The 27,568-nt window shown below is 35.5% G+C and overlaps 6 protein-coding genes across 6 annotated transcripts; 3 read left to right on the top strand and 3 right to left on the bottom strand.

Moving 5' to 3' along the window:
* The first annotated feature begins 1,289 nt into the window (after positions 1-1,289).
* PHYBLDRAFT_77374 (hypothetical protein) lies at positions 1,290-4,912 on the top strand. Its single transcript, XM_018443249.1, has 7 exons — positions 1,290-1,539; positions 1,779-2,138; positions 2,231-2,265; positions 2,388-2,822; positions 3,052-3,796; positions 4,116-4,389; positions 4,454-4,912. Exons 1-7 carry the CDS (start codon positions 1,494-1,496, stop codon positions 4,767-4,769), a joined length of 2,211 nt encoding a protein of 736 aa, XP_018286722.1. The 5' UTR covers positions 1,290-1,493; the 3' UTR covers positions 4,770-4,912.
* A 1,909-nt stretch (positions 4,913-6,821) lies between these two features.
* On the top strand, positions 6,822-8,412 carry PHYBLDRAFT_77375 (hypothetical protein). The gene is made up of 5 exons (XM_018443250.1): positions 6,822-7,026; positions 7,123-7,191; positions 7,251-7,294; positions 7,392-7,480; positions 7,594-8,412. Exons 1-5 carry the CDS (start codon positions 6,915-6,917, stop codon positions 8,120-8,122), a joined length of 843 nt encoding a protein of 280 aa, XP_018286721.1. The 5' UTR covers positions 6,822-6,914; the 3' UTR covers positions 8,123-8,412.
* A 1,550-nt stretch (positions 8,413-9,962) lies between these two features.
* On the bottom strand, positions 9,963-11,310 carry PHYBLDRAFT_117128 (hypothetical protein; the record flags this gene model as incomplete). The annotated part of the gene is made up of 7 exons (XM_018428565.1): positions 9,963-10,059; positions 10,170-10,228; positions 10,323-10,424; positions 10,492-10,572; positions 10,704-10,978; positions 11,058-11,135; positions 11,217-11,310. 7 exons carry the CDS (start codon positions 11,308-11,310, stop codon positions 9,963-9,965), a joined length of 786 nt encoding a protein of 261 aa, XP_018286720.1.
* Positions 11,311-11,762: 452 nt separating this feature from the next.
* On the bottom strand, positions 11,763-15,588 carry PHYBLDRAFT_127497 (hypothetical protein). The gene is made up of 2 exons (XM_018429168.1): positions 15,560-15,588; positions 11,763-15,417 (listed from the first exon to the last, which is right to left on the bottom strand). Exons 1-2 carry the CDS (start codon positions 15,567-15,569, stop codon positions 11,798-11,800), a joined length of 3,630 nt encoding a protein of 1,209 aa, XP_018286719.1. The 5' UTR covers positions 15,570-15,588; the 3' UTR covers positions 11,763-11,797.
* Positions 15,589-19,147: 3,559 nt separating this feature from the next.
* PHYBLDRAFT_160094 (hypothetical protein) lies at positions 19,148-20,248 on the bottom strand. Its single transcript, XM_018434115.1, has one exon. It carries the CDS (start codon positions 20,184-20,186, stop codon positions 19,563-19,565), a length of 624 nt encoding a protein of 207 aa, XP_018286718.1. The 5' UTR covers positions 20,187-20,248; the 3' UTR covers positions 19,148-19,562.
* Positions 20,249-26,606: 6,358 nt separating this feature from the next.
* On the top strand, positions 26,607-27,189 carry PHYBLDRAFT_183154 (hypothetical protein; the record flags this gene model as incomplete). Its single annotated transcript, XM_018438724.1, has 2 exons — positions 26,607-26,768; positions 26,907-27,189. The coding sequence occupies 2 exons, from the start codon at positions 26,607-26,609 to the stop codon at positions 26,913-26,915; spliced, it is 171 nt and encodes a 56-aa protein (XP_018286717.1). The 3' UTR covers positions 26,916-27,189.
* Between the last annotated feature and the right edge of the window lie 379 nt (positions 27,190-27,568).

The following is a 27,568-nucleotide window of genomic DNA, read 5'->3' as shown; positions in this document are numbered from 1 at the left end:
AAAAATAAAATAAGGTCTCTAATACACTAAACTCATTTCCGCCAATTCCAAAAGAAATAAAACCTTTAATCCCACAAGAGAAAAAATGCAGAAAATAAATATGAATATGAGTGTGTGTGTGTGTGAAAAACAGAAAATTAAGCTCAGGTCCTTATTTATACTAGACCATGAAATGTATGCAAATAGATATATATATGTACAAATATATGTGATGATAATAGTGATGATGAAGGTTATTTATTTCTTTATTTCTTTATATGTCTCTTATAGTATAATTCAACTACTTTACAGATACAAACCAGTGTTCATTTGGTAAAGCAGTTTGTTTAATATGGGAATAAGGTTTAAATTTTAAGTGTGTATGTACAACATGTAGATTGGAAACAAGGTTATTATCTTTTTAGTTTTATAAAAGTAATGAGCTTGACTTTCATATAAGTTTATGATTTTTTTCTATAAAATCAAAATCAAAATCAGTTTGTTTATTTGTCTATTTGCTTGTATGGATCATGATAGTGCTGGACCATTTTTAGTCTGAAGAAATCTTGCCATTAAGCCACACAAGACAATATTACAGAATATATATATGTTTCCAATGTCAGGATCATCTAGGAATTTTGTATTCAAAAATAGGGTGGTACAACATTGAACCCAGTTGTATAATTGTTTCATTCTTCTTTAATTTTAAGAGTAAGAGTAAGAATTAGAGTTAGAATTATGGTTGTAATACTTTATGTATGTGGATATATGAGTAAAGAAGTCTTGATAAATACATCTTTGTATAATTTAAAGTATTAAATATAATCAATAAGCAATAAGCAATAGACTGTGCCCTTTAACTGACAAACAGATTAAGATTTAATCACTAAATATGACATTTTTATTATCAGAGAGCGCACATTGAGTTTGAAGCGGAATTATATTATATGCAAAAACCATTACTTTTTTCGGGTTGATGTGTGTACATTATTTAGTCGGCACTTTAATAAAGTAGAAGCATTCTCATGGCACTTTGTGATTTCCCACCTTCTTTCCTTCTTCTTCTTATTCTTATTCTTATTCTTATTCTTCCTCCTTTTATTATTATATTATTATTTTTCTAAAGACACCCCCCCCTTCCTTTTATATTAATATTTTATATTATATTTTAATATATATTTTGGAAAATAATAATTTTTATTCACTCTTATAAAATCTATAAAAAAAGGGTATTTCTGTCTTTCATTCTAAACCTTTTTTTTTCCTCTTCTTCCTCTTCTATCAATATCCTCTATATTAAAAAAAAAAGCCAAAACTTTATATACATTTTTATATATACATTATACATTATATATATAAACTTATCTATATCTATATCTATATCTATATCGTTATCTATATCTATATATTTTACCACTGTATATTCTTGCTACTCCTCCTCCTACTATTACTACTACTATTATTATTATTATTCTGTTCACCTGTCACTTTTTCACCAACGATCAGATCACTCAATGAGCCAAGATCAACCTCATGACACTCATGGCGTAGAAGAACAAGGTTAAAAAAAAACAAACAAAAACACAATAAGAATGACCTAAATAGTATAAACAAGTCAGGGCAAAGAATATATATATACTTATATACATATATGAATCGATTTAATATTGACATAAATTATCTTTTAACAATATGTACCCACACGCACGTACCCACATGCACCCACATACGCACCACACCACACCATACGATACACTACACTAAACTACAATACAATACGTATATACACATATAAATAGCCCGAGATACTCGTGCACGACAGTTACAGTCGTCTCGCCTTCGAATTACACTTTTTAAGAACCTTCAGGTGGAATCGGTTGGAGAACGACGAGAGGCACTTGAGAAGATTATCCAAGTCGTAAAGTCCTTTATGCGCGTGGCTCGGTCGCCATTTTCACCTCTTGCGGCCGATCTATCGCCGGTCGAACATACCACAGCCGACCAGACCCGTGAAGAGATGCGCAAAGAAGAAGAAGACGACGGAGGTACAGACGAACAACTGCAGTACCTCTTGCTGACCATGCTCCGACTCTCCCTGACCTGTCCCTTTAGCGATGTCCGACAAGCATGCCAGGAATTTCTTCAAATTACAAACGTGTGTACAAAACAAGCAAACACAGACATATACCTACATACCTACACACTGACTCATTGGCATCTTAAAAATTAAAATAATAATAATAATAATAAGATGTAGCAGCAGTAGCAGCAGCAGCAGCAGCAAAAGTAACAACAACAATAGCAGCAGCAGCAGCAGCAGCAGTAGCAGTAGTGGTGGTAGTGGTAGTAGTTTAAAAAATATATGACATTAACATATTTTCTATTTATTTATTTTTGGTTTGGAAAAGGATACACTACTTATTCCAGCTCCTCGAGCCAGTTACCCTTCGCCGTCGTCATTTATTGGATTGGATGCCCTTTTTTCACTCGAGTCTACGAGCTCCTATCCACTCGTCAGTTACCCGCGCCCAGCCAATCTATCTTTCTCACCGTGGTCGCATGAGGCCGAGTCGGACGGGATGGACGAGCCATTTGATTTTGTACGATCCCAGTTCAGAGCACAGCGACCTCTGGACGGCGAAGAGATCGGAAGACCTGCGGACGAATATGTGCGCCAACTGATGGTCAAGACCTTTGTCGACGAAGGCCGTCTGCTAAACCTCTTTCGGCTCATGGTCTTTTTCCCAACGTTTTATGAAATCTTTAATGTGACGTACACCAAGACCGTCAAGTCAGCCATCGGTCCACTGCACCGGACATGGAAGTGTTACCTGGGCATTATGGTGCGTAACAAAATAAAAATAAAAATTAATCAATTTGTTTATTTAATTAATTTTATTATTTCTTTTGATTTTACTATTTATTTTATGACGCCATTAACTGAATATCCTATTTCTCTCTCCCTCTCTCCCTTTATTCATTTATTCATCTCTTTATTATGTGGGTGTATATACATACGTGTGTGTGTTTTTTATGGGTGTAATATATATATATATTTATATATATAAACAGACGGCTGCTGAGCAGCAGTGCCAGTACTTGGTATCTATTTTGACATTGGACTTCCTGCAGGCAGGAGGAGATCCTTTGTGGCTAAATGGAACTAGTTCATGCCCACTCAAGCTCAGGAAGCTTGTGGGCCTGGTGCAAAAGATGGCCCGGCAGCCATGGAGGCTAAAGAGTGAGGATCTTGCAGAGTGGATGAGTCCATCGGGATCTTCGCTTGGACAGCAGTGGTCCAAGGGCGAATTAGTGCAAGCAATGCTGGTTATCTCGACATTTCTAGGATTGAGCAGCTTTGTGATGGGTTGTGGAATTACCCCGGAACTAGATATGCGCGGAGGGTATATGACCCGGGGACATGTCCGGCTCGATGGAGTAGAGCATGAATTGGACCAGAGATGTCCACCACCACCGCCTCTTTTGGGCCACTCGGAAGAGCGAGAGGCACGCGGAGCTGCATCTTCTGCCACTGGCTGGCATGATGGATCGCTATCGAATTCTTCGTCCCCATCACTTCCGGGCACCGAAGAAGACGCAGAGGAAAAAAACGAGAAAGACGAGAGAAGAAAAGATACAGAAGATGAAAAAGATGAAGAAGACGAACAGAGTTTGCAAGACAGACTCAGGACAGATCAACTTATATCCCTTCTCAAGTCTACCAAGGATACTGCCCTGAAAGAAGAGCTCCAGGAGAGTCTCGAGAAGCTACAGATGGGTGAGCTCCAGGAGAGCTTGCCTATAGTTACCCCATCTTGTAAGTTCAGAAATCATCATGCCTTTTCTCTTTATTATTGTCTTTATCGTTGCCATATACACATCTTTAATAATTATTATCATGATTATTATATTAATAAGTATATATACATATATAATTTCACACCTTTTACACACACAGAGATAGAGAGCGAAACACAAAGTTATATTTATACATGTATTTACACATGTATGTCTTGTGTTTCACTCTCATTCTGTGTGTATGTGTGTGTGTACATAGATAGATAGATAGTTTATTTAACTTATTACTATTCAAAAGCCTATTTTTTTTTAAAAAAAAAATTCTTCTTCCCAAATAGTAAAGCCCAATTTGACCATCACGACCAACAATATGGAATCTTCTCACCAAGCTAACATGGTATATGAAGATCTCAGTCGATTCTCAGACTCTGGAGAGCCCAATGAACCTGCTCATGAGGAATTCAAAACTAATCACCCTCAATATGGAGAATTCATGCTGGGAGAATACTGCTGGGAAGATCATGGGTGTGACCTTGTCAACCACTTTTTACCAGGGATTGGCGATGATCTTGACGATGAGTTTAATGAGGCCCTGAGTATCACGGACTGGAGGTAAACAAAACAATAGAATGATAATATAAAGAAATAAAAGACTGATTTTCCATTTCTTTGTTAGTATTTTCCACCCAGTAGCCGACGGGGCTGTTGATACGTCTCCTTTAAGACATGCAATTTGGTTTTATGTACAAAAACTGTATGGTGTCACCAAAGAAGATTACAACTATCCCGACATTGCGTTGTATTTGAATACCCGTACCAAGGAATATATTCGAAAGGTTTGCTATGAGCCACACCTCATTCAGCGCATGGACTGGAATTCGATTGGAATCTCCTTTAGACCTGAAGAGAAGTGCCACATGAATCTACTGATCGCATCTGCCAAGAAACAGGCCTTGTTGTGCTATGGCCTATGGTTGATTTCCGAAGTCTAAAACAAATGAATAAATACATAAAAGATATTTATACTATAAATATTATATATATATATATATATATATTACATACTAATAATAATGCTAGCAGCAAAATAATAATGGTAATAATAAATTAGCAGTAATAAGACATTTTGATCTTTCTTTCCTTTAGAAAACTATTCAAGCGATCTTTGCTTTTTGTTTAAATATAACTAAATTTATATATATATATATTTATATATATTTATATTTAAATTATTATTAGCAATAAGCAATAAGCAATAGGCAATAAGCAATAAGCAGTATAATTGTAGCATCAACATCAGCAAATGGTAATATAAATATAGCAGCGGCTGATTTTGAAATTATATTTATTTTGGTTAATTACAAAAAAGAAAAGTAATTTTTTTTCTTGTGTGGCAATCCAAAAAAAGTAAGAATCGCAGTTTTAACAGAAATTGATGTCGTTCAAGAAGTACTTTTTGTCCAGAAACAATGTCACTTTGGGATATAGTCCGTGCCGGACAGATGTTTAATTCGGTATGGTTTAAAGCGTACTGCCAAATTTACCTATAAAAACAAAGAGCATACAGGGAACACAGTCCACACTTACTCCAAGATTCACATTTTGTATAAACTATATGATAAATAAAAAGAAAGGTAGGCAAAGCAAAAATATAAATAAAATCCTGTCACTGTTTTTATAGCAGTAACAAACTCATTATGGGAACAATTGTTTTGTATCTATGCGCTCTGTGTGTTTCAAAATTTATTGCCTAGTTCTACACACTTGTCACTATTCATTTAGATAAATGCTCCATATTGTGCTGTATACATCGCGCAAAACGAGTAGCTATATCTTTATTTGATTTTTGTTTGTTTGTAATTGTTCGATTTCACCTACAGCTATCTTTTTGGATTTATTCAGGTACAAATATTTGAACCAAAAAAGAAAAATGCTCTTTTCTTCTTTTCACATATTTAAAATATGCGGTAGAAAGCTCAATTAACACTATTGAGTTAATCAAGTATTATGATTATGATTAGGCTTATTATTTTATTCATACTAATGCTTCACAAATTTTCAATTTTCAATTTTGATCTATTAAATCTTACATATATTTTAAAAAAGTATTGATACAAAATGGATAGAAATAATAGCTTTTTTTTTGGAATCAATGTGTATCAAAAGGCTAGATCTTATAATAAAATATTTATAAGAAAAAATATATGTATTATAAAAGTCTAGACATCCTCGTATCTCATTGCGAACCAATAGAATTTGAAACCCTTAGATAATTAGTTTCACTTTTCTTAGCAAATAGTAATAAAAAGCTGTAGTAAACTTTGGATCATATTTTTATATGCACTAAATGATCAACCAACTGTCTTTTTTGTGTTTGGTCAACAAAATATACGATGCTCTTGTAGTGAGCCAATTCATTAGACGAGACTTATAATTGGTTATAATACAAGGAGAGTAAGAAGAACAATAAAAGCAAAAAGATTATGTGTAGATATCATTAACTAGCCTTTTCTTTGGGAGTGGTTTTAGGATCGTAATTTGGCTAAATACCAGCTCTCTTTTTCACAATGCAATATAAGATATAAATATATGTAGATGCCTATTAAAGAGCTGTTTGTTACATAACGTTTGTCTTGTATTCTAAATTAAATCTCTCTATAGCTATCTAGTTGGCCCTTTCTATCTATCTTTTTTTTTTTTTTGCTTTAGGTACATTTGGTGGTACCTTTATTCTTCTTCTTCCAAGGCCTTACCGAGCTGGACATCTACCCGGCACGGACTACATGATAAAGTAACATTATTTTTGGACAGAAAGGATTTCTTGAACGACATCAGGGTGTTGAAACAGCGCCTTTTACATTTTGGAATGACTTTATCTGTTGTCCAGTGTGGGCTCTCTCTCTGTTTGAAAACAGTTACGCTGAGTTGAATTTAGAATGAAAGTGGGTTGGGCCTGTAGAACATTAGAGCACGTTGGGATAAAAATAGAAGAATATCAAATAACCCAAGGAACCCGACTCATTCGACTTTACCTCTCTTTCTCTCTTTCTCTCTCTCTCTTTTCGTTTCTTTCTTTCTTTCTTTTTTTTATATATTCTTCTTCTTCTTCTTTCACTCAAAAAACCCAACACATTACCATGAAGCTGTCATTGATCCTTTCCTGCGCCATTGTCATGTTCTCGGCCACCCTTGTCCAGGCTGATAGTCTTCAGGATGAAATCGATGCTGCAACCAAGAAGTTCTGTGGAGGCAAGTCACTTTTTTTTTCTCTTCTAGTTTATTTCATTGTCTATAAATCCCAATTCCAAGCACAACCAACTTACATACAACTCTGCACATAAACAGGCATCAAGGTCACTGCCCCTACCACCAACAAGGTCTTCTCCGACCCCAAGAAGGTCAAGGTCACCGTCAGTAAGTAAAGAAAAGAAAGAAAAATAGTTCAACATCTGTTAACCGAAAATCTATAATAGCCAGAGTCCCCAACTCACTTGCCAAGGTTATCAACGGTGTCGATGTATGTAAACAGGAGATATTTTTTTGTATTACTACATTACACCAAACTAAACTTCCTATTTCCGACCCTTCTCTTTTTCCTTCTTAAAATACATTAGATCTACTCCATTAACTCCAAGGGTAAGCCTACCTACCTCGGTACTCCCTGGAAGGGAACATACAAGCTCACCAAGTCTGCCACTCTTACGTAAGTTTCCTTTTACTTTTACTGCCTTCTTTTTCAAACATTAGACACATCTATTGTATTGTATGTATTTAATACTCATACATAAAATTCCACACACACTCTCTCTCTTTTAGTGTAAATGTCAACAAGGTCAAGGGCCTCAAGTTCCCCTCCCAGTTCATGTTCCGTGTCTGGGTTCACAACACCAGTGGTCCTGATTGTACCTTGATGTCCAAGGTATTCAAGGTCAAGTCTGGCTCTCACAGCAACGCTGCCGAGGAAGATGAACAGATTAACGCATTGGATGCCAACATCGACCGTGGTTGCTTCGGTGTCGATATTACCAACCCCGCTACTGGCGATCACAAGAGTTCTGGTGCTCTTGATTCTGTCCAGATCCAGCGTGATTCTTCTTCCCCTGTCGAAGTCTTCAATGCCCTCACTCTCTTCAAGGTCGATCTTAGCACCCGCGAGCCTGTCCAGGTTGCCGATGCCTGGGCCGGAAACGAGACCGTCCACAGCATGTTCAACATCAAGTCTACTCTTCCCACCGTAGATGCTGCTGATGCTGCTGCCTTTGCTTACTACTACAAGCTTTCTACTACCACCCAGCATGAGGAGTCTTGCGATTTCTACTCCCATCCCTTTTACCTTGATGCTTAAACCATAAAACAAAAAACAAATACTCTTTAAACGTTGAAACAACCAGAATCAACTAAACAAAGAAAAAGAAAAAAAAATCCATCCCAAATCCTATCTGTCAAATCTCTCTCGCTTCTTCTTAGTCGTTGTCCTTATTATTCTCCCTCTTTTATTTTACTTCTTTTATTTTCTTAAATGCATTCAACCCAAGCCTATAAACCCAAACATTTTTAATCTCTATCTTTAAAGAGAGAGAGAGTATAAAGAAATATATATTCAATGAAAGGAAATATCACTGTTTTTACTATTCTATTTTTGATAGTGAAGAAAGATGTATATATATATATATATATATATATATATTGTGTATTGTGTATTGAGTGTGTACATTAATATTGTAATATCTTGTATTCCTTTTTCTTGTAACCACAAATTATATATATATAAATATAAATATATTATATTTATTTATATAAAACTAATCCCAGATCAATTGGCCATGTTCATTTAAACTAGCACTAGAAGCAGGTACTTTAGCAGACGCACGCTTTCCGTTCTTTCCCCATGGCGTGTTTTTTCCCGCTCCAGAACTGTAGAACGAATTGATCTTTTCACGATCCAACTGCTGCTGGTGGCGTCGCAGTCTTTCGGCTTGCAATGCTTCATGAGATTCCTTTTCTTCTTTACGCTTTGCTGCCCGAGCCATATTCTCACGTTGTTTTTTGGTTAATGGCTCAGGAGTACTGCTACTGGAAGAACCCGATGTACGAGGACGCACTAATTAGCCCGCGCACACACACAGACAAAAGAAAAAGCCAATTAATTAAATAATTAATTAATTAAATTTTATACACATTTGTAACTGCTAAATAATTATAAAGTTATACAACTATACATGTATACATGTATACATGCATACACGTATATTAAAAGCTTACCTGATTGTCTACTCCAACCATCTTCAAGAGGCACCGGGGCGAATGCTTCTTCTTCTTCAGTCTTAATACGCAAAACACGCGCAAACCGAGGTGTGTGATCCATGTGTTCGTCAACCTCTAATTCTCTCGTCTTTTTGATCCCCACCGAATTTTCCTCCACAGCCGGTCTCGTGGTTGGTGTTGTCGGTTCTGGCACGGGAATTGTGCTTGGAATTTGGACATCTTGATCTTGATCATGATTTTGATTATTAGCTTTGGCTTTGGCTTTATCTTTGGCCTTGTCCTTTGATTTATCTTTAGCTTTGGGGCTTTGTTTTGGCTTTTGATTGGAGTTTTTATTGTCATTTATTTTTTGAGCATCTTTAACTGATGACTTTAAGTCCAACTCGGAATCTACTGTTGCCGCAGTTGGTTCGACATTCTTCTTCTTTTTGGACTTGTTCTTCTTTTTAGACTTTTTAGCAGATGAATCGGAATCTGTTGTTGAGACCTGAGACCGATAAAAGTAGACCAATAGAACTGGAAGAAAAAGAACGGCAAGAAGACCTAGTTCGCGATACATGATAGTCAGGGTCTGGAAGCGTCAAAGCAAAGCAGTTCAGATATTATAGTATAAGATAATGTGTATATTATATCAGACTATATACTATAAAATATTATGATAGTATAGTATATAATGTATATAATGTATAATGTATATAATAAAAGAAAAAACTGTTGTGGTAAGTAAAAGTGAGGAAGTGTGACGGACAAGAAATATTGAATGTCAGATATACTTTGTTCCTTTTGATAGAAATAGAATTCGATAATTAGATAAAAGGGTTCTATAAGCCATGGTAATGGTGCGGCGGGGGGGTTTATTAAATGTGCGGTTCTTTCTTCTTTTGTGCTGTACAAGTATAATAGTAATTGTTGAATATAAATTATTTTGGTGGCAAGTAAAGACGGTGTGCATGGATATAATCAATGACTGGGTTGGGCAGCAGATATTTAATCGACATTCCGCGCTTAACGAACAACCTATTTCCCCACACACACATATACAACCATACAGCAATACAACCCACCATCCCATCCATTCAAATCAACCTTCTCTTTCTAAGCCAGCAGTCAACTTTACATGGACTTACCGTATCTTTGTAGAGCTAATATCATTGTGGATCAACTGTTTGATCACTGTCACATTCATCTATTTTATTACAGTCCAAAAGAAAGTTATGATTATATGTATAGGTGAGCAATTCACTGAATGTAATAATAGTGAGTCATATCAAGGTACTTACTCTATGCTGGTAAAGGATATCATGCGATAAAAGGAATCCATAGACATCTGTGCCTGTTCTCTCGATAATAACCGATCCATAGTAACCCACAATATGGTGAAGCTTTTATATATATATAATATATTTAACACATGTAAATATCAGACCTCTTAAATAACCAAGTACTCACATCATCGGGGGCCCACACGCCAGGGTGACCAAACGAAGCGATCAAATCTCCTCCTGCTAAAAGCATAATTCTAATCTTGCGCTTTTCACCTATAAAATACCAATTCCAGTCCAACCAAACCATTCCACCCAAATACAAACCACACATACACATACACAATCCGCTTTTCTTCTTGAGTCTTTCAATAGCACGGATCTCCAGCCTATTCAAACATTACCTTTAGATGTCAAAATTCCTCCTCTGATTGTATTTAATTCATTATCAAAATGATCCAATACAACTGCCGTTCTTTGATATGTCTTTTGACGTGGCTCCCAAGAATCCACCATTAACCAATTGGAGGTTGTCTCAACAGCAAGTTTGCACATACTAACACGATGCTCAGCCATTGCCAAACCTTCCTTCATGTAGGAATCCGACACCGGTGAATAATAGCCAGTCAGCAATTCATACTCATTGCGTTCCTTGAAGTGGTCCTGGGCCATTTCTAATATGATTCGATTAAAACATTTATAGAGAGAAAAAAAAGAAGAGTGAAATATGTTTAAAGTGATTCATAATCTTACCAAACATGCGAAGGTGAAGGTAAGTAATAGGTGAAAATGAGCCACAGGCTACCAAAACCAAAGGAATCTTGCTATCATCTAATATATAAATAATAGTGTGATTTGTAATGAGTTTTAAAAAATACACACACACACGTTGTTTCGATATTATTTATTTACCTTTCATAACCTTTGGTAAGTATTGAGTGGGGAATTCATAGGGATCATCAAAAGTTCCTGGAGTCAAATCGACCGAGGTATAAGCCGTCGACATTGAGAATGCTGGTGGACTGGACATTTTTAAATTATTGTTTCTATTCTTCTTGTTGTTACTGTAAATTTATTGTTAAAAATATTATTATTATATCTTTGAAGCTCTTGTATATTGTAACTACAAAGAGGCCAGTAAGAAAATAAAATAATATAAAAACGTAAAAAAAAAAAAACAAAAAGTTGCCGTGGGATTGGTAAAAGACAAGATCAAATAAAGGGAGTTCCAAATATATACAAAAAAGAAACCGATAACTTGTACACAATCTTGATCTCTCAACTCTTACGAAAATAAATAAATATAAAAAATATACCCAACAATTTCAGTCATAATATATCATAGGTCTTGATATCTATGGTAATTGGTTATCGTCGATTTGGATATATACATACGTACATATATACACATACACAAATATGTATATATGTATATTTAAATATTTGCCTTTTTTTTTTATTCATTTTTAATATTTATATATGTATATATATCTTTAGAGGAAGTAATCCAATTCACATCGCTGATAGTTATTATTCTCATCATCATCGATTCTGGGGTAATAAGGGACCAAGGCATCTTGACTGCCGATATAAAGAGTGTTGTAAATCTTCCAATAAACTTCTCGTACTTTACGGGCAGGGTGGAAGAGTCCCTGAAGAGTGTACTGCAGAATTGTTGCGGGTCCAAGAGCGACACGCATGCCTTCAATGGACTCCATTACAGCATTAATGACATGTGGACTGGTTTCAAAGATGTTGGGCCAGATAAAGTTGAGCAAATGTCGAAGAGGCTCTTCGCAACCAAGACCAACTACACCCAGTGACATGTGTTTAATCGTTGCGCATGCAGTCTGTCGATGGACAAGATCACGATCCATCAAAGCATCTTCCAGTAAGGGTGTAACTGCATTGATATAATCTTTACCCATTTCTCCAACATACTCAAAGATAAACGACAATGATTTCAGAACACCATTCTGTACATTGAGCTCAGGCACTCTATATTCGTTCATCACGGCCGGTAAGACTGTGAAGGGCGCACAAGTCTCGGCAACAATGGCAATAGCGACTGTGGTACACACACGGTTCTGACGCTCTTGAACCTTGAGGTTGTTTAGCAGGGTAGCCAGTACGTCCTGAGGTCCAATAGCCTTGGCAATATAACCAAAAGTATTTACAGACGCACGGCGAATACCCTTTTTATGAGCCTTGAGAAGGTCAAGCAACTCAAAGCATACACGCATCCACTCACGCGCAGATACATATTCGGCACCACGATCAGCAATACGACCAACCAGATCAATACAGTTTTCTTGAACCTTTTCATGTCGATTACGAAGAATAGGTGTCAGGCGTGGCAAAAGATCTTTGATAGGAGGTGTCATACTGGCCATACCGATCACATTTACAATACTCTTCAATGCACCAAGAATAGAACCCAAAACTTCGGGGTATTCTTCACCCAAGTATTCATATAGAATCTGACCTAACTGGCTCATCAATTTTTCTTCACCGCAAGTCTTCATTACCACCGCAATACGTGAAATCAAGTCGGCAGCCTGTTGACGGACCTTTGCTGATTTGTTGTTGAGACGCCAGAGAATGGTGTAACAGATCTGTTGCAAGTATGGCTTGATACGCATACCAAGAGCATTCACAACTGTACCAAAACCATTGAGCATGATAACATCCTCAACTGTTTGTTCCTGGAAAGCATACAGAATACCGTCGATCAAGAGCTCTTCCAGACGAGGGTTGATATCAGCTGCACCGAGATTCGACACGACCTTTTCAATAGTCTCCATAACCATCTTGCGGTAGGGCTCACTTTCGTCCTTTAGATCCTCAACAATTCTACCCACAATCTCGGACACACCGACCTTGTTAGCCAGCTCCACGGTCGTTTCGACAACTTGTTTGTAGTTACGGCGATCAAGCGCCATACGACGCACCCAGAAGTGCTTAAAGAACTCGGGAAGAATTTCCTCCTTGATGTACTGAGGTTGAACACCATCGGTTGCAGCACACTGCTTTACAACCTTTAATACGATCTTCTTCATTTCCTCATCAGGAGACTGGAACTCGCGAATAAGAATCAACATGACTTCTTTGGTGTAGTAGTTTGCATACTCGTCGTCCATCAACGGAATAATGTAACCAATTGCCTTTAAGAAAGCAGCCAAACCCTTACCACGATGCTTGCGAATACCAGTCCACAAAGGCTTGAGAACCGAGTCAAAGGATTCAATACCGTAAGGTGCTGCTGCTTCAGCCAAGGCAGCAATGGCAAGTGCAGTGATTGTGCGCACCTTTTGCTGCTCGTCTTCAAGACCGTGACCGATGGCTTCCACAAGGTTCTTGAGATGGGGCAAGACAGCACAGCCTAGCAGAATTGCAATCTGTTGGACAATCTTGATACCGGTGTGGCGAGCCTGCCATGACTTTTTGGATCGGCAGACGGCCTTAAGGAAAGGCAAGAGGGCTGGGATACCAAGTGCAGAGGCAACGACTGAGAATGCACGTGCGGTAGTGTTACGGACATATTCATCAGGATGATCGATATCAGGTCGCATGGTTGTAATCATGGTTGGTAGACCGGCGGCCTTGGAAAGGTTACTGATAATTTCGCGACCTTCGACACGGGCATAATAATCTTCGTCGATCAACAGAGGTTCGATGACTACAAGAATCTTGTGTACAAACGGACGGACAAGATCGTCGAGTTTGTACAGAATACGGTCAATGACCTTGACCAAAAGATGGCGCTCTTGATCTTCAAGGGTAGGGGACATCAACAATGGTAAGATCTGGTTGAACAAAGGTCCGGGTCCAAAGTCTCTGGCTTTGTCGGTAATTTGTCTCAGAGCGGTCTTGCGCATAGGAGGGGTGCCGTTCTTGATTCTCAACAACAAGCGCATAATTTTGCGTTCTTTGAGATCTTCGACTGACATTGCTGTTTCGTCACGCTGCTCCAACAATTTTCCAAAGTGCTGCATATCTTCATCTTTGAAGAAGGGCAGACTTCCTACACCGGGAATCTCTTGGGGCAATTCCATAACGGGCTGACGCACATCATCCTGCATCATAAAGCCTGAGTCACCCATAGGTGTAGGTGTAGCCATTAATTTACGAGCCGGAGTGCGGATGGGTACATATCCGTGGGGAGGATCGAGGATCTTGTAACCTGTTGTAGGGAACATGCTGTCAAGCTCTTCATCTGACAGAGGACGGTTACGAACATCCAATTCACGTTCCCAGCGCATAGAATTTGCAGCCTCAGGGGTCATTGGTACCTGAAGTTTACTGGGTGTAGGTGTCATCATGCCCATTCCTCCGACTGGTGTGGCGCCCATGACATCTCCTCCAACTGGTGTGGCATCCCAGCGGGATCGTTTGCCTGAACTAGCCTTGGGCGTAGCGTCCCACTCGGATCTCTCGCCACTCACAGGTGTGGCATCCCATCTCGATCGTTTATTTGCACCTCCAACAGGAGTCGCATCTGCATTATTATCATGTAAAGGTGTTGCAACATCCCATCTACGCTTCTTTTTTGCCTGTTGTGAATCATCCGCGACACCCTGTTTGATTTGCTGTTCGCGCTCTTTTTCCTTTTGAGCAATAGCAGCGTACACACGCTGCTGTTCTTTTTCCAGCTCGGCTTCTCGGATGACTTCGGAATATGATCGGCTTTCCTGGTCATCTGTACCTTGATCTGCTGCAAATGCGTCTTTGCGTGACGGTGACAGCATTCGATTGAATCGTCTTTGTTGGTATTCATCCTGACGACCAGCAATCGTCCGGTTGTTCATTGTGTCTGCAAATGGATCACGTCCTTCGGTATCTCCGATCGTATCGTTGATGAGGTCTTTTGAGACAGTGTAGGAGTTTAATTTACGTTTTGTTTCTTGGTACATCTCGTCGGCATCCGCATCCTCATCGTCAATGGCGATCGATGTTGAATAACCTTCATATTTGTCGGTAATGTAGAGGTCTTTATCATATGAAACACCTGAAAGACTGGCGTGTTTTTCGTTATTGAGGACAGCAGCGCTAATGTCCTTGTCTGTGATCTGGGCACGCTTTGCTTGCGTGGCTTTGATCTCGTTTTCAATATCTATTGTATACATTGATAAAATAACATAATGAAAAAAGAAAGTTATAAATATTTTAAAGGTTAATTAGATATTTACTAAATGGTTAGTTTGTGTTTTTGTGATTATAATTTTGTTTTGTCCATTATTATTATTTTTACGTACCATCGGCCATTCTGAGTAACGCTTGAGAATGTTCCTTTTGAGAAAGTACCAAAAAAAAAATTAAAGAAATTCGACCTTTTGGACGGGTCAAACGGGGAACGATAGAAGGACCGCAGCTATTGATATCGCGGTTTCAATATTCACGGTCGTTGCGTCACTTGGACTTGTGACGTTTGGTTTAAAGGTTGGCATGAAAAGCTCAAAGGCAAAAAGAAATAGTTGGAAACTTAAGAGAAAGAGAAAGGATATACACCATGTGTCTAAACTTTATTGATGGGATTGAACTAAAGAAAGGTAACTTGTATATAACTTAGAATTTTTAAAAATATTATGTTGACATGTAAGTCGATGTATATATTAAATAAAAACAATTAATTAAAATAGTATCAAATCCAATGATTTATTGACGCTATCAATTATGTTAACTGTTCTAGTGCTAATGTACAAATGATACAAATCGTGTAAGGATGTAATCTTTTCAATTAATATAATACCTGACTAGTCACCCAATGCAAAATTTATCATTCTATAATGAAGTATCTAATTTCACCTGGCATAAAATAATTATAGAAATTTAGTAACACATAAACTGAATATAGAAGGTTTAGATATCGATTTGATCTCTAAAAAAAGATGTCAAGCTTTTCAAATTCAAATTCGCGCATTTTCAGAAAAATTATATTCACTCATTTTCTTCGATAAAAACAGCAGTATTACATGTACATAATATGTTTGTACATCTGCAGCTAATATTTGAAAAAAAAAATGTACCATAGAGTCAAGTATAAAATTTAATAGGAAAAAAATAGATGAAAATTTTTTTCTACTAAATAAAGCTTTGACTATATCAAAAATATCAGATAATTCAAAAAATTTAGTAGCTTTCAAAACCTTAGAAACTTAAGAGGCTTGGAAGACTTGGAAGATTCTAGATGCTTTAAGGATTATAGGCGCTATAGGGTTTATGAGGGTTATAGGGGTCCTAAGGGCTTTAAAGGCTTTAGATACTTCAAAGACATTAAATGTTTTAAATAATTTAATGATATCAGAAACATTTCTATCATATATATTATTAAAAAGAAAGGAAGATACTCTGCATATGACTTATATTTGATCTTTATATTTTTAAAACAACTTTATGAATTACTCTTACACATATAATGCCTTAATATAATTGTGCTCCCAATTGAGATGAACAACAGAGACAAGTGAACATTTAACTATCAATTGAATTTCTGAATCTCTCACATATTGTAGTCAATGATAATTATGCACTCAATTGAAATAAACAGTAGAGAAGGAGCTACAGTTAGGGATAAAATGGCGCACTAGATAGAATTTGAATTTACATAAGAAAACTTTTAGCTATCAATACAGTTATAGAAATTTGAAAAGCTTTCATAAATTTTGACAAATTGGTAGTGAAAATGAGTAGTAAATACTTAAAATTGATAACAGTATAAGAAATATATAAGAAACTTTAGGAAGAAGTGTTATAATAAATGTTATAAGATAAGTATGAAGTGTATGAAATAAAGAAAAACAAAACTAAATCACACGAGTACTACTATTTCTACTTTGTTTTAACCAAAGTTTTCAATTTTTGTATGGGTTATGTTTGTTTTTGTTTTAGTATCAAATATTTATAAGAATGAAATATTTAAATAAACTTGGAAAAACGTTTTTTTCTTTCTTAGAACAGTATTCTTATTGCTTATTAAACTGTCTCAATAGGAACAACCAATCTACCTCGTTCTACTTTAATTACAAGAGAGTGTATCTTTTTATGTTTGATTGTTGTACTGTATTTTACACCTGGCTCTATTGAGATGTGTGTAAGCGTACATATTGATTGACTAAAATTCCTTCGAGACTATACCTTTGTTTTTCTACTTGATCTGAATAACTAAAAATCTCGAGAGAATCTCTCATTTTTTTATTTCCAAATTATATTTTATTCGTTTACCGTATCCTACATTCAAGAAATAATTTTAGTGTCCAAAAGTAATGTTTAATGACCTCAAGTTCTTGAAAATTATCTCAGAGTCATTAGGGGCTTTCTATGATTTGTTGACATCTTTTTATTTAAGGTCCAGTGAAAAATAAGATGAATAATTTGATACTAATAATATAGCAGTACTTACCGCGATTGACCCTTGTTTTTTTTTTAGCAACTCGCGGGTTCTCGAGTTCCATTTATACAGCAAATTTGGCAAAAATTCCCCCTTAAACTATATGCAACACACTTTTAGTCAATGGTATAGTTACAATTACTGATGTATCCTTCCTTGACCATCCTCCGGGAACCTGCATGTTGATATCAAATTCTAGTTGACTACATTTTTCAGCCCACGCTGAAATATTAGCACTTTCAGTCTCAAAATCTTCTGCTGTAGGGTGTTACGTTATATTTTCTAATGAAAGGTTGGGTTCATTTTTCAAAAAGGCTTTGACACTCTTATAATTTAAGCCGAGATTTTCGAATTATTCATTGAGAGAAGCAGTTGACATCACTGACCCAAGCCTTAAAGTAGTTGTCTTAAAATTTTACGAAATATATTTCACGCTTTTCATCTAACTCGATTTTCTTTTATTGACTTTCTTTAACTTTTTTGTCCCCCTTTTTTTATGTTGTACACTCCGTATTCCACCAGCTAATATGCCAGAGTTCACATCATTGAATAACTTCACTATATTAAAGTAAGCATAGTATAATCTCTTCAAGAGCTGTGCCATCTTGGCTTCTTACATTACCGTCTTCGTAGAAATAAAGAAATAAATAAATGGTTATTTGTTTTATTAGCAAGGTACAGAAATCAAAATTGTCCATTGAAATTATATTTCCCGTCCCTCAATTCTAAAACCCGTCCCTCAATTCTAAAACCCGTCTATAGGCGTCGTATCCACCGTACGTAAAAATAGGTATACCCAAGATCGCAAGACCTGAATGGCAATTATCAAGGTGAAAAGTATAAAAATACACAATTGGGCTTTGAAAAGATATATAAAGAAATCTTTATTTTATATTTGTAAGATCCCAATGTTATTTTCAGACTTATTCCTGTCAATTACACAATGGTCCCTGTTCCTTTATAAATCGGAATATCGAAAGATTGCCTTTGGGTATCAAGGTATTAATTATAACAATTGGGGTTAAGCTAAATGAAAACAATCAATATTAAAAGAAAATAAGATAAAAAGCATCGTGAAAGCCTGGAATGTATAATGCAAACCATTTACTTTTTCAATTGGTGAAGTGGTCTGGCTGTATTTATAGATTATAGTTTGCTATACCAAGCTTATCTTGTCCATGTACCTTAAATAATAAAAACAAATATACCAGGAGAGCGAATCTATTTCAATATATAAAAATATATATATATATTCTCTGGGCCTCTTTCTTTTTGACAATTCCAAAATAGTTTTTTTTTTTTTTTTAGATTTGACCTGAATTTATCGGTACAAAGGATTTTATAACCCAACACATCTGGGTTATTAAAAAGAAAGAAAGAAATATAAAACATACAGAATAATGATAAAAACATACAGAAATTTATAATGAATTTATTTTATTTTTTATTTTTTTTTGGGGGGGAGGGGGACCAGATCTTGGTTTTCACACCGTAAGACCTTAATCCAAATATTTTTATTATTGTTATTTTAAGAAATAATATACACACATACATATGTATATATATAAAGAAAAGGGTGTTGTACATTATCTGAATTAAGGAATAGATACATGGTACACCCAATATATACACACCCATGGCTCAAGATGTCTCTAAAGAGGTTATCTTATTGGCCAATTAAATATATAGGAAGTTAATTTATTATCACTAATTTTAATTTTAATATTACTAGTACTATTACTGTTATTATTTGGTTGGTTGGTTGATTGATTGATTGATTATTTAAAATATATATTTGTGTGTATCTTGATCTTATATTTGGCTATATACAATATAGCTGCTATGTACAATTTAAGTAACAAGAATATCCATTAATGAATATGCTTGAGATGTCCAGATTTAATCAGACCTTCAACGTCGGTACGTCGAACATAGAATTGGTTTCCTTTGGAGATATTCAATACCCTTCCCGATTCAGTAATAAGTTCACCTGCATCTTTGATAACTCGGACTTCAATAATAAGGTCTGTAGGTGGTTCAAGATCAACACCGCCATTACCACCAAGATCAAGTTCATAAAAGTTTTGTTTGTATGAATTGACAATATCTGTGTATTCATCAAGAAACTTTTGTTCATTCGGACCAAGACAAGAGTTAATTTCGCGTTGATGTTCGCTTTGGATTCCTACATCCCACGAAAGTTCTTTAAGCTTCTCCATGCGTTGACGATGGTATGCAAAAAGGACGCGCTTATTTCTTTTGATGGCCATGTACTGGAGTAAGAGCTCGCTGAGTTGATCTGGAGTAGGTGGTTGGGGATTTCCTTGGTTGCTTTGGCGCATGTCTGTGATGACCGTATCTGCTTTTGCTTGAAGCATTCGTACCTCTCGACAAATGGTCTGCACAAGATCTTCATTGTAAGGCGACACGAGAATATCTGCTGTACGCTTGGCTTCCTTGGCAAGCTTCTGGCTTGATTCACAAAAGGTTGACATTCTCCTTTGTGTGTGTGTAAATAAAAAGTGCTTATTTTTGGTGATATTAAAATCTGTGTGTGTGTCTCTCTGTGTGTGTGTGTGTGTGGATATTATCTGCTGTATAAATGCTGTAAAAATTATAATAATATCGAATAGGTAAACGGGATGTGACCCAAGTTAAACGAGGTCACATACATTGGCAGATAAAGATAAAGACATATTCTACAAAACCACAGTGCTTATCACGCCAACTGGCTGTGTTTATAATGTATTGTCGGAATACGTACATCTAATGTGCGGTATTATATCACTCTCAAAATATAGTCAGTCTAGTAAGACCCTGATTTGTTTTTATGACTTATTTAAGAGCCGTCTATATATTTGCGCTTTGTTGAGGATTGTTACAAAATATCGGTCTCTCCTGAATGGATCCATTGTTCTTATTATGCTTTTATTATTTAATTTAAGTTAAATTATAGTTTATTTATAATCCATAGTGTAAGACTAGTCTGCATATGTAGCCCTAAAATTTGGTATCAGTATTAATGGGTACATTAAATGTCTGTCTGTTTGCCTGTTTGTTTGTCTGCTTGCTTGCTTATTTGTATTTATTTGTCAACACAATGAGCTACTTTGCAGTTGCCTTTTATCGATCGTGCATGGAAGCGATAAGGAAAAAATGAAATTATTTAGTCATGCTTACATTTGTTTGCGTACTGCCACCATCATCTTGACTATTACCACACCAAGAAGAGATATTTGTGCATCAAGAGTAAGATTCTAATGTGCTTGACATATTATTTAGATAATTTTTTTGACAATAATTATAAATTGTAATGTCTTTAGTGTGTGAGGAGCTCTGTGGACAACGTTACTTAGAGGATTAAATGTTTTTGCAGCAAATTGACACGCACAGCGCTAAAGTGTACGGTCGATCGACCCCAGGTGGATGATATCTTTACAAGTATTAAATGATATCAATATCTATATTATAAATTTATATATGATTACTATGCTATCATCAATTTTTGCACCTCAAAAACAAGATACTGAAAATCCCTAAAAGTCAAAAAATACCAAACGAGTAACTTATTTAGCCGAGAATGTCTAAAAAGAAGTATTCCACGGTAATCTTCATATCAATTTTTATCTCCACTCCTCTAAGCTACTAACTTGAGCTGTCCTACTTAAATTTGTCAGATTGTTTATACACCTCCTTCTTGTTTACAGCATCTCTTCTAAAAAAATCCATAAGTATTAAAATATATAGACACAAGAACTTCAATCGCCAAAATAAAAGCTGGATAATGGTTTTTTTTAAATAGCCAAGTTTTTGTCTTGGAGTCTTCTATTTCTGAAGACCTTCAAACTCGCCTAATTATTTAAGAATATCTTTGATAACATAAGGCGATATTTTGAATATATAATTCTTTTCAATTTACTGGCACTTTATTTTGACGGTTACTTGCACAAAAATTAATTTACGGCTAGAACACCGTCTTTAAAAAGCCAAGAGTTGATTTATGATCGAGGAAGCTTGTATTACACGTCATTTTGTGGAATACTTTGTTGTTATTCATTTCTCCACTTTTATACAGTAGTCCATTCCGTAAATGTTATATCAGGTGAGCTTGTTTTACAGCACCAGTAGAATGAATATATGATAGGCACTTATTATTCTACTTATATTGATTCTATTAACTTGCGAGATTTACTTAATTCCAGCTTTAGAGCATATGAAGACATTTGAATTGAAGAATCATTGTCAATTTGGGTAAATGCGTGGTATCTGAATGAGTTTAGATATAATCTACTAATATAAAGCAAAGTAAGATTCTTTGGACCGTCTTTGTAACAACCTTAAAAACCTTTAGAATATTCATTTTTTTTTACTCATCCTAGCAACCTTTACTATGTCAAACTTTCCACATTTTAATGCAAAGATAGTCTGTCCAAGGACATTAATTTTCTTATATCAATGGAGACATAATAATAATGTTGCACTTGAATTGACATGTTCACTGCCAAGCCATTAATCTTTTTTCAACCAGATTCATGTTACAATGCAGGTAGTTTGTATTCCCATTTTCTTGCTTTCCAATACACGCAAGGCTTTATTTTGAAAAACCGCTTGCTACACATAATGGCTACACTAATAAAGAATACAAGAAAATTCCTATTCACTGTAAATGAAGATTCGTGGTAGATACAAGGTAGGCTCTTTTCTTCATGATTCGAATGCGACCTGACTTCTCAATTACATTCTATGCTTTTCCTCTCAAGTTAATCCCCATTGGGCTCATATATATATACCGTTTCTTGGTCTCTCTGATATTAATCCTATGGTTTTCTAAAATAATATATAAATGCCAAGCATCGTCTTTAGCCTGACTATTAATTCGCCTAAAGATATATATGAGTTGGACTACGGGGCGTTAAAGTTCAAGTTATTCAATCAAACGGCTCTAACCCCGTTCGATGCTTTGTCCTCGTCTATTTCCGCCTGTTCTCGTCTGTCCCGCCTTGCACAGCTACCCTACTGCCATCTCTTGGCCAGCTGACTCCCTGTTTATCAATTCCAAAAGTTCTCATTTTAGCAAATGTTTCCCCAGCCTTTCTCTGTCTCTCAAACTACTCACCCTTATCCGACTTTACACTAGGGCTGGGTTGTGTCCATCCGATTAATTGCATCGGATTCTAGTGCCAATAAAAGTATTGATTAAGAATGTTGTTCCCACAAGAATTTTGGGAAACCTGTTTTGTGTCCGAGAGCCATTATCCTGTAGCTCAACTCTTATCTAACGCTGCAGGATTTTTTTTTATTGTTTATTGGAAAGCAAATAAATAATAAATACTATATATATACGTGAGAAGAGCTATGGTGGTTTCCGTTTCAGCGCGTCGAATAGCTAAGGTGGCCTGCGGCAGTACTGTTGGCGACACTGTAGGATATGGCAGAACTTATAACTCCAGACTCATATATTTTCTATGATCACCGAGTTATAAATCTTGTCATTTTCTTCAGCGTATGTAAAAGAGAGAAAAATTGGTACTGAATTAAAATTCAGCTATAAAACACACTTTAAACCCCGGAAAACTTGCAACAATTCACTAAAATCGCCTTTATTTTTCTTTATAGGGTAAATCAGTATCACTGATTTTATCATTCTATCAATACAGCCAATTGCCTCACCTTCCTTTGTTCCACACAAACCACTGAAATTCGACTCCCATGTTTTCTTCTTCTATCAATGACTCGAAGCACAATGATAGATTGTTCTCTTTTATCCCTCATTATTTTGCTTATCGTCTAGTTAAAATTCTCTGAAGCAGCATTTCTCTTTCTCTCTTTTTTTTCCCCATGTCTGTTGTCTGATTAACGCGATTATTCCGAAAAGCCGGTTTCAAAAGACAATCATAAGACTAATGCTTCAAAATAAACAACGAAGCATGGATATATTCTTCATTTATTAAGTCATTCACTTATTATCAATATTGAGTACTCTTGCTTACATCGTTTTCTTCTTCTTTTTATTTTATTTTATTTAAATTCATTTACTTTCCTTCTTGATAAAATACTACTTTTATCGTATTTCTATACTTCTGTTCGATTAATCTAGAAAACTAAGCTCACAATTTCTCGGCGCGAAAGCTGCTTTTGTATGTAACAGAAACAGAAATAAAGCTACTGTGTGTCACTAAGGTTCAAAATGAGCACTTTAATGTTGGTGATTGACCCTGTGTTTCACCACAAGGGTTGGTGGATGTGGTGTACACAACTGACAGTACTCACCGCTCTTTGCTTTGAAAAAGCAGATTTAGCAGTTTCTATTTATCTATCTATCTACCCTTATCTTTGCAATGTGTTAATCTTAACCAAATCGAAACAGCCAGACCCACTTTTGCAAACAAATATATATATATATAAGAAAAAAATATCAAGCTGCTTGGTAAATGTTAGAAGTTGTGTAAACCACAATCACCAGCCTTTGTCGTGAAACATAGGGTCCACCACCAGCATTAATTTGCTCATTTTGAACCTTAGTAACACGCGGTAGCTTTTACGCTGTCAAAATATTGGAGTCCTTCAGATACTTATAGGTATACTTAAAAAAAAAGGAGGAAGAGGTATTCTGAAACCTAAAAGATAAACAATAAAAAGAAGAATAAGTGAATACGATAAAATGATCAGGGAAATGAAATTATTTTAGGGCAGAGAGCAGTTGAAGAGAGAGAGAGAGAGAGAGAGAGAGAGAGGTTAAATATTATGAAACAATGGTATTCGTGAAATAATATGTTATTTAAGTTTAGCTATTTTGTAGTATTTCTCTTTTTTTTATTGCTATTTTATGAATAGTTTGCGTACAAAAAGTGTAGTGGTCTTTTGAGCCTAATTTTTAGTTTCTTGAATTCAAATCACTTGTTTTAAGCTTACAAGAAAATAAGATGGACATAGATTATACCAGTGTCTTTATTTGAGAAGGGACTTGGCATGCAAGAAATGTTTGGGATCGAGAAAGAATATATGATCAATGATCAGTTTCATAAAAAAAGATACGGGGGAAATGTAGATATATAATGAACTTCATCCATTCTGCATTTGGCAAGACCATTATGGACAATTAATACCAGCTGGATAAAAAAAACAATAAGGAAAAAAAGATGATGCTTATACTTTATAATACAGTCGATTTCTCAAAAAAAAAAAAAAGAACAAGACCCATTCAATTCAAATAGGTCATGCTGAGGGTCAGATTGTTAATGTTTGTTTAGTGCACACTTGAGTACAAGCTAAAACCAAAGCGGGTTATTTACGATCAACAATATTTACAGTACAAATGAAGAAAAATTAGCGAACTTTATTGGAACGCTGGTTTAATTTGAAGATGAGGCTATGAAATCGACTACGGATGACCCATCTCAAGAGTTTACTAGGAGATGGGAGAATCTTTTTTTGAGTATAACGATGCTAAAAAAAAAGCTCAAATTTAGACGAATTAAAAAGAAAAACTAGTTGTAAATCAAACTGTTGCGAAAAATAGTCAAGAAGCATCCAAGACTCGAAACAGAACAATGGGATTACAAAAGAACAAATACTATATAAATGACCCCAGTAAAACCCACAGTTGTGTTTATGTTACTTGGTGCAGTCTTATTAATAAACGAAGAGAGATACTTCAAAAATGACTAAATTTTTTCGCGTATAGTTGCTTCTAATAATCAAAATGCACTATTTAAGAAATCACTCGAGCTATTTATTAGCCTAGTTTAATCATTGAAGAACAGCTATTATTACATCTTGAAGAGATGGCTATAATATCAACCTTACAAATGAGTACCATTATCCAATTAATATCTGCAGGAGCATATAAACTTGTGCTAATTGTTTTTTATCAATGAATTATAATTTAATTTGCATTAAATAAGAAAGAAATAGATTTTGTTCAGGAGGGCTTTCTTTTTTTTTGTGACAACTCTTGTTGAAGCGCAAATAAATGCAAAAGGGTTTATAATCAGTCGCATAAAATAAGCGGTGATTTAAACACAAAAAGAAAATGCCGCTACTAGGAAATTAACACACAGATAATCTTAAATATAATCCCCGACAAACGTATTTAAACCCCGTAACTTGGCGTTTTGAACACTACAGTAATGCCTTTTTTGGTTGAATTGAAAGGCTGAATTCCTTTTTATCTTTTTTTTTTTATTTTTGGTATGTATGCGTGTGCGCGTTTGTGTGCTTGTGTGGAAACTTTAACTGTATCTATTGAGGTACTGGGTTAAATATCCATATTGGACTAAAAATAATAATGATGATGATGATAGTTTTGAAAGACAAGACGTTTGAAATGATATGTGGTTTGATAGAACCTATTGTTTCCTATATTATACGGGTACTTACATCGTCGTCATCATTAATCTTGGTGACAATTGGACTAAAATAATCTTACTTTTTATTTATTTTTTTGGGGGGAGGAAAAGGGGGAGAGAGAATGAGGAGGAGGAGGAAAAGGTCCAGCATTTGGAACCGTCAAGTTGCCGGCCCAAACTGATGATGATTCTAAATTTGGCATGCGAGGGATGACACCAAAATTGGAAGCAGATAGATAAAGTAAAAAAATGAGATGAATACACATATACAAATCTATATATATAAATATAATAGTAATAGTAATAGTAATAGTAATTGTAATTATATAATTATATTATGTATAAATATATAAAAGGCGCTTGTCTATGATGGTGTTCTTTTTTTTTGACTTTCTGTATAAATAATAAGCTTTGATTTTTTCTTTTTTTTTCTTTTTTTTCCCTTCCGTTCTTCCTTTTACTTTTTCTCTTATTTCTCTTACCTTCGGCTCTTCCCTTTGGTCGCTTATTTCTCTCTTCTTCTCTATTACCCTCTGAGAATCTCAATCATCTTTATCTCATAACAAAATGGCTCGATTCCTTTCAGCAATTGTTCTTTTCGGTCTGTCTCTGTTCAGTGTCCAGGCAATGCCTCTGTTCGATGCCGATTTAGCGGCCAGTCCTCTGTTGTATGATGTCCGCCTCTCTTATCGAGCAGCCCCTAGAATGGTTTCAGATAAACAGGCGCGCGTATAAATGCATTGTCCAGTCGCCTTGTCTCTCTCTCTCTCTCGCACTCCAAACCGCCATTTTTTGTATAAAGAAAATAACAAGCAGAACAAGCCTATTTTGTGTATATTACTTTCCTTGGGGTTTTATATTAATCAGTTGATCTAGATTTTTGCCCCTATTGTCCCTCTCTCTCCCTCTCTCTCTTATATTCATTCATTCATTCATTCGTTTATATATTTCATATATTCATATATTCTCTCTTACCTTGTTTTCTATCTATCTATCTTCTTTTGTTCTCTTGTTAGACACATATAATATAATACACTTATTTATATGTGTACATATATAGTGATGAAGACATGACATGATGTGTGACCGGTTCGTCCCACTTGAAAAATAAATAAATAAATAAAATAAAATATTTCTTCCTCCTACCTCCAGATACATACACATACACACATAGGTTTATATAATAGGCTCGTATTTGCATGATGGTCTAAACAAGAGCATTTAATTTCTGGAAATCGGGCATTATTATTATCACTACTGTATAAATAGTTGTAAAATTATACAAAATAATTTTGATAATGAATCTTTTGTTTAATTTGTTGGCACATTTACTTCTACTTTCTAAGAAAGAAAATAAATACATAATATACATATACAAATATACATATATATAGTATAACAATGAAGTTCTGTCATTAACAGAATTGATATATTTCTTTAAATATAAAAAAAGAAAGAAATAAATAAAGGGAGAGAGAGAATGGTAAAGAGAGATAGAGAGACAGAGAGAAAGGGAGGGTCAAAAAAGA

Source organism: Phycomyces blakesleeanus (assembly GCF_001638985.1).
Source record: "Phycomyces blakesleeanus NRRL 1555(-) unplaced genomic scaffold PHYBLscaffold_24, whole genome shotgun sequence".
Classification (NCBI taxonomy): Eukaryota; Fungi; Mucoromycota; class Mucoromycetes; order Mucorales; family Phycomycetaceae; genus Phycomyces; species Phycomyces blakesleeanus.
Note: the sequence above shows the minus strand (reverse complement) of the source record. Positions and strands in the feature narration are given on the sequence as shown.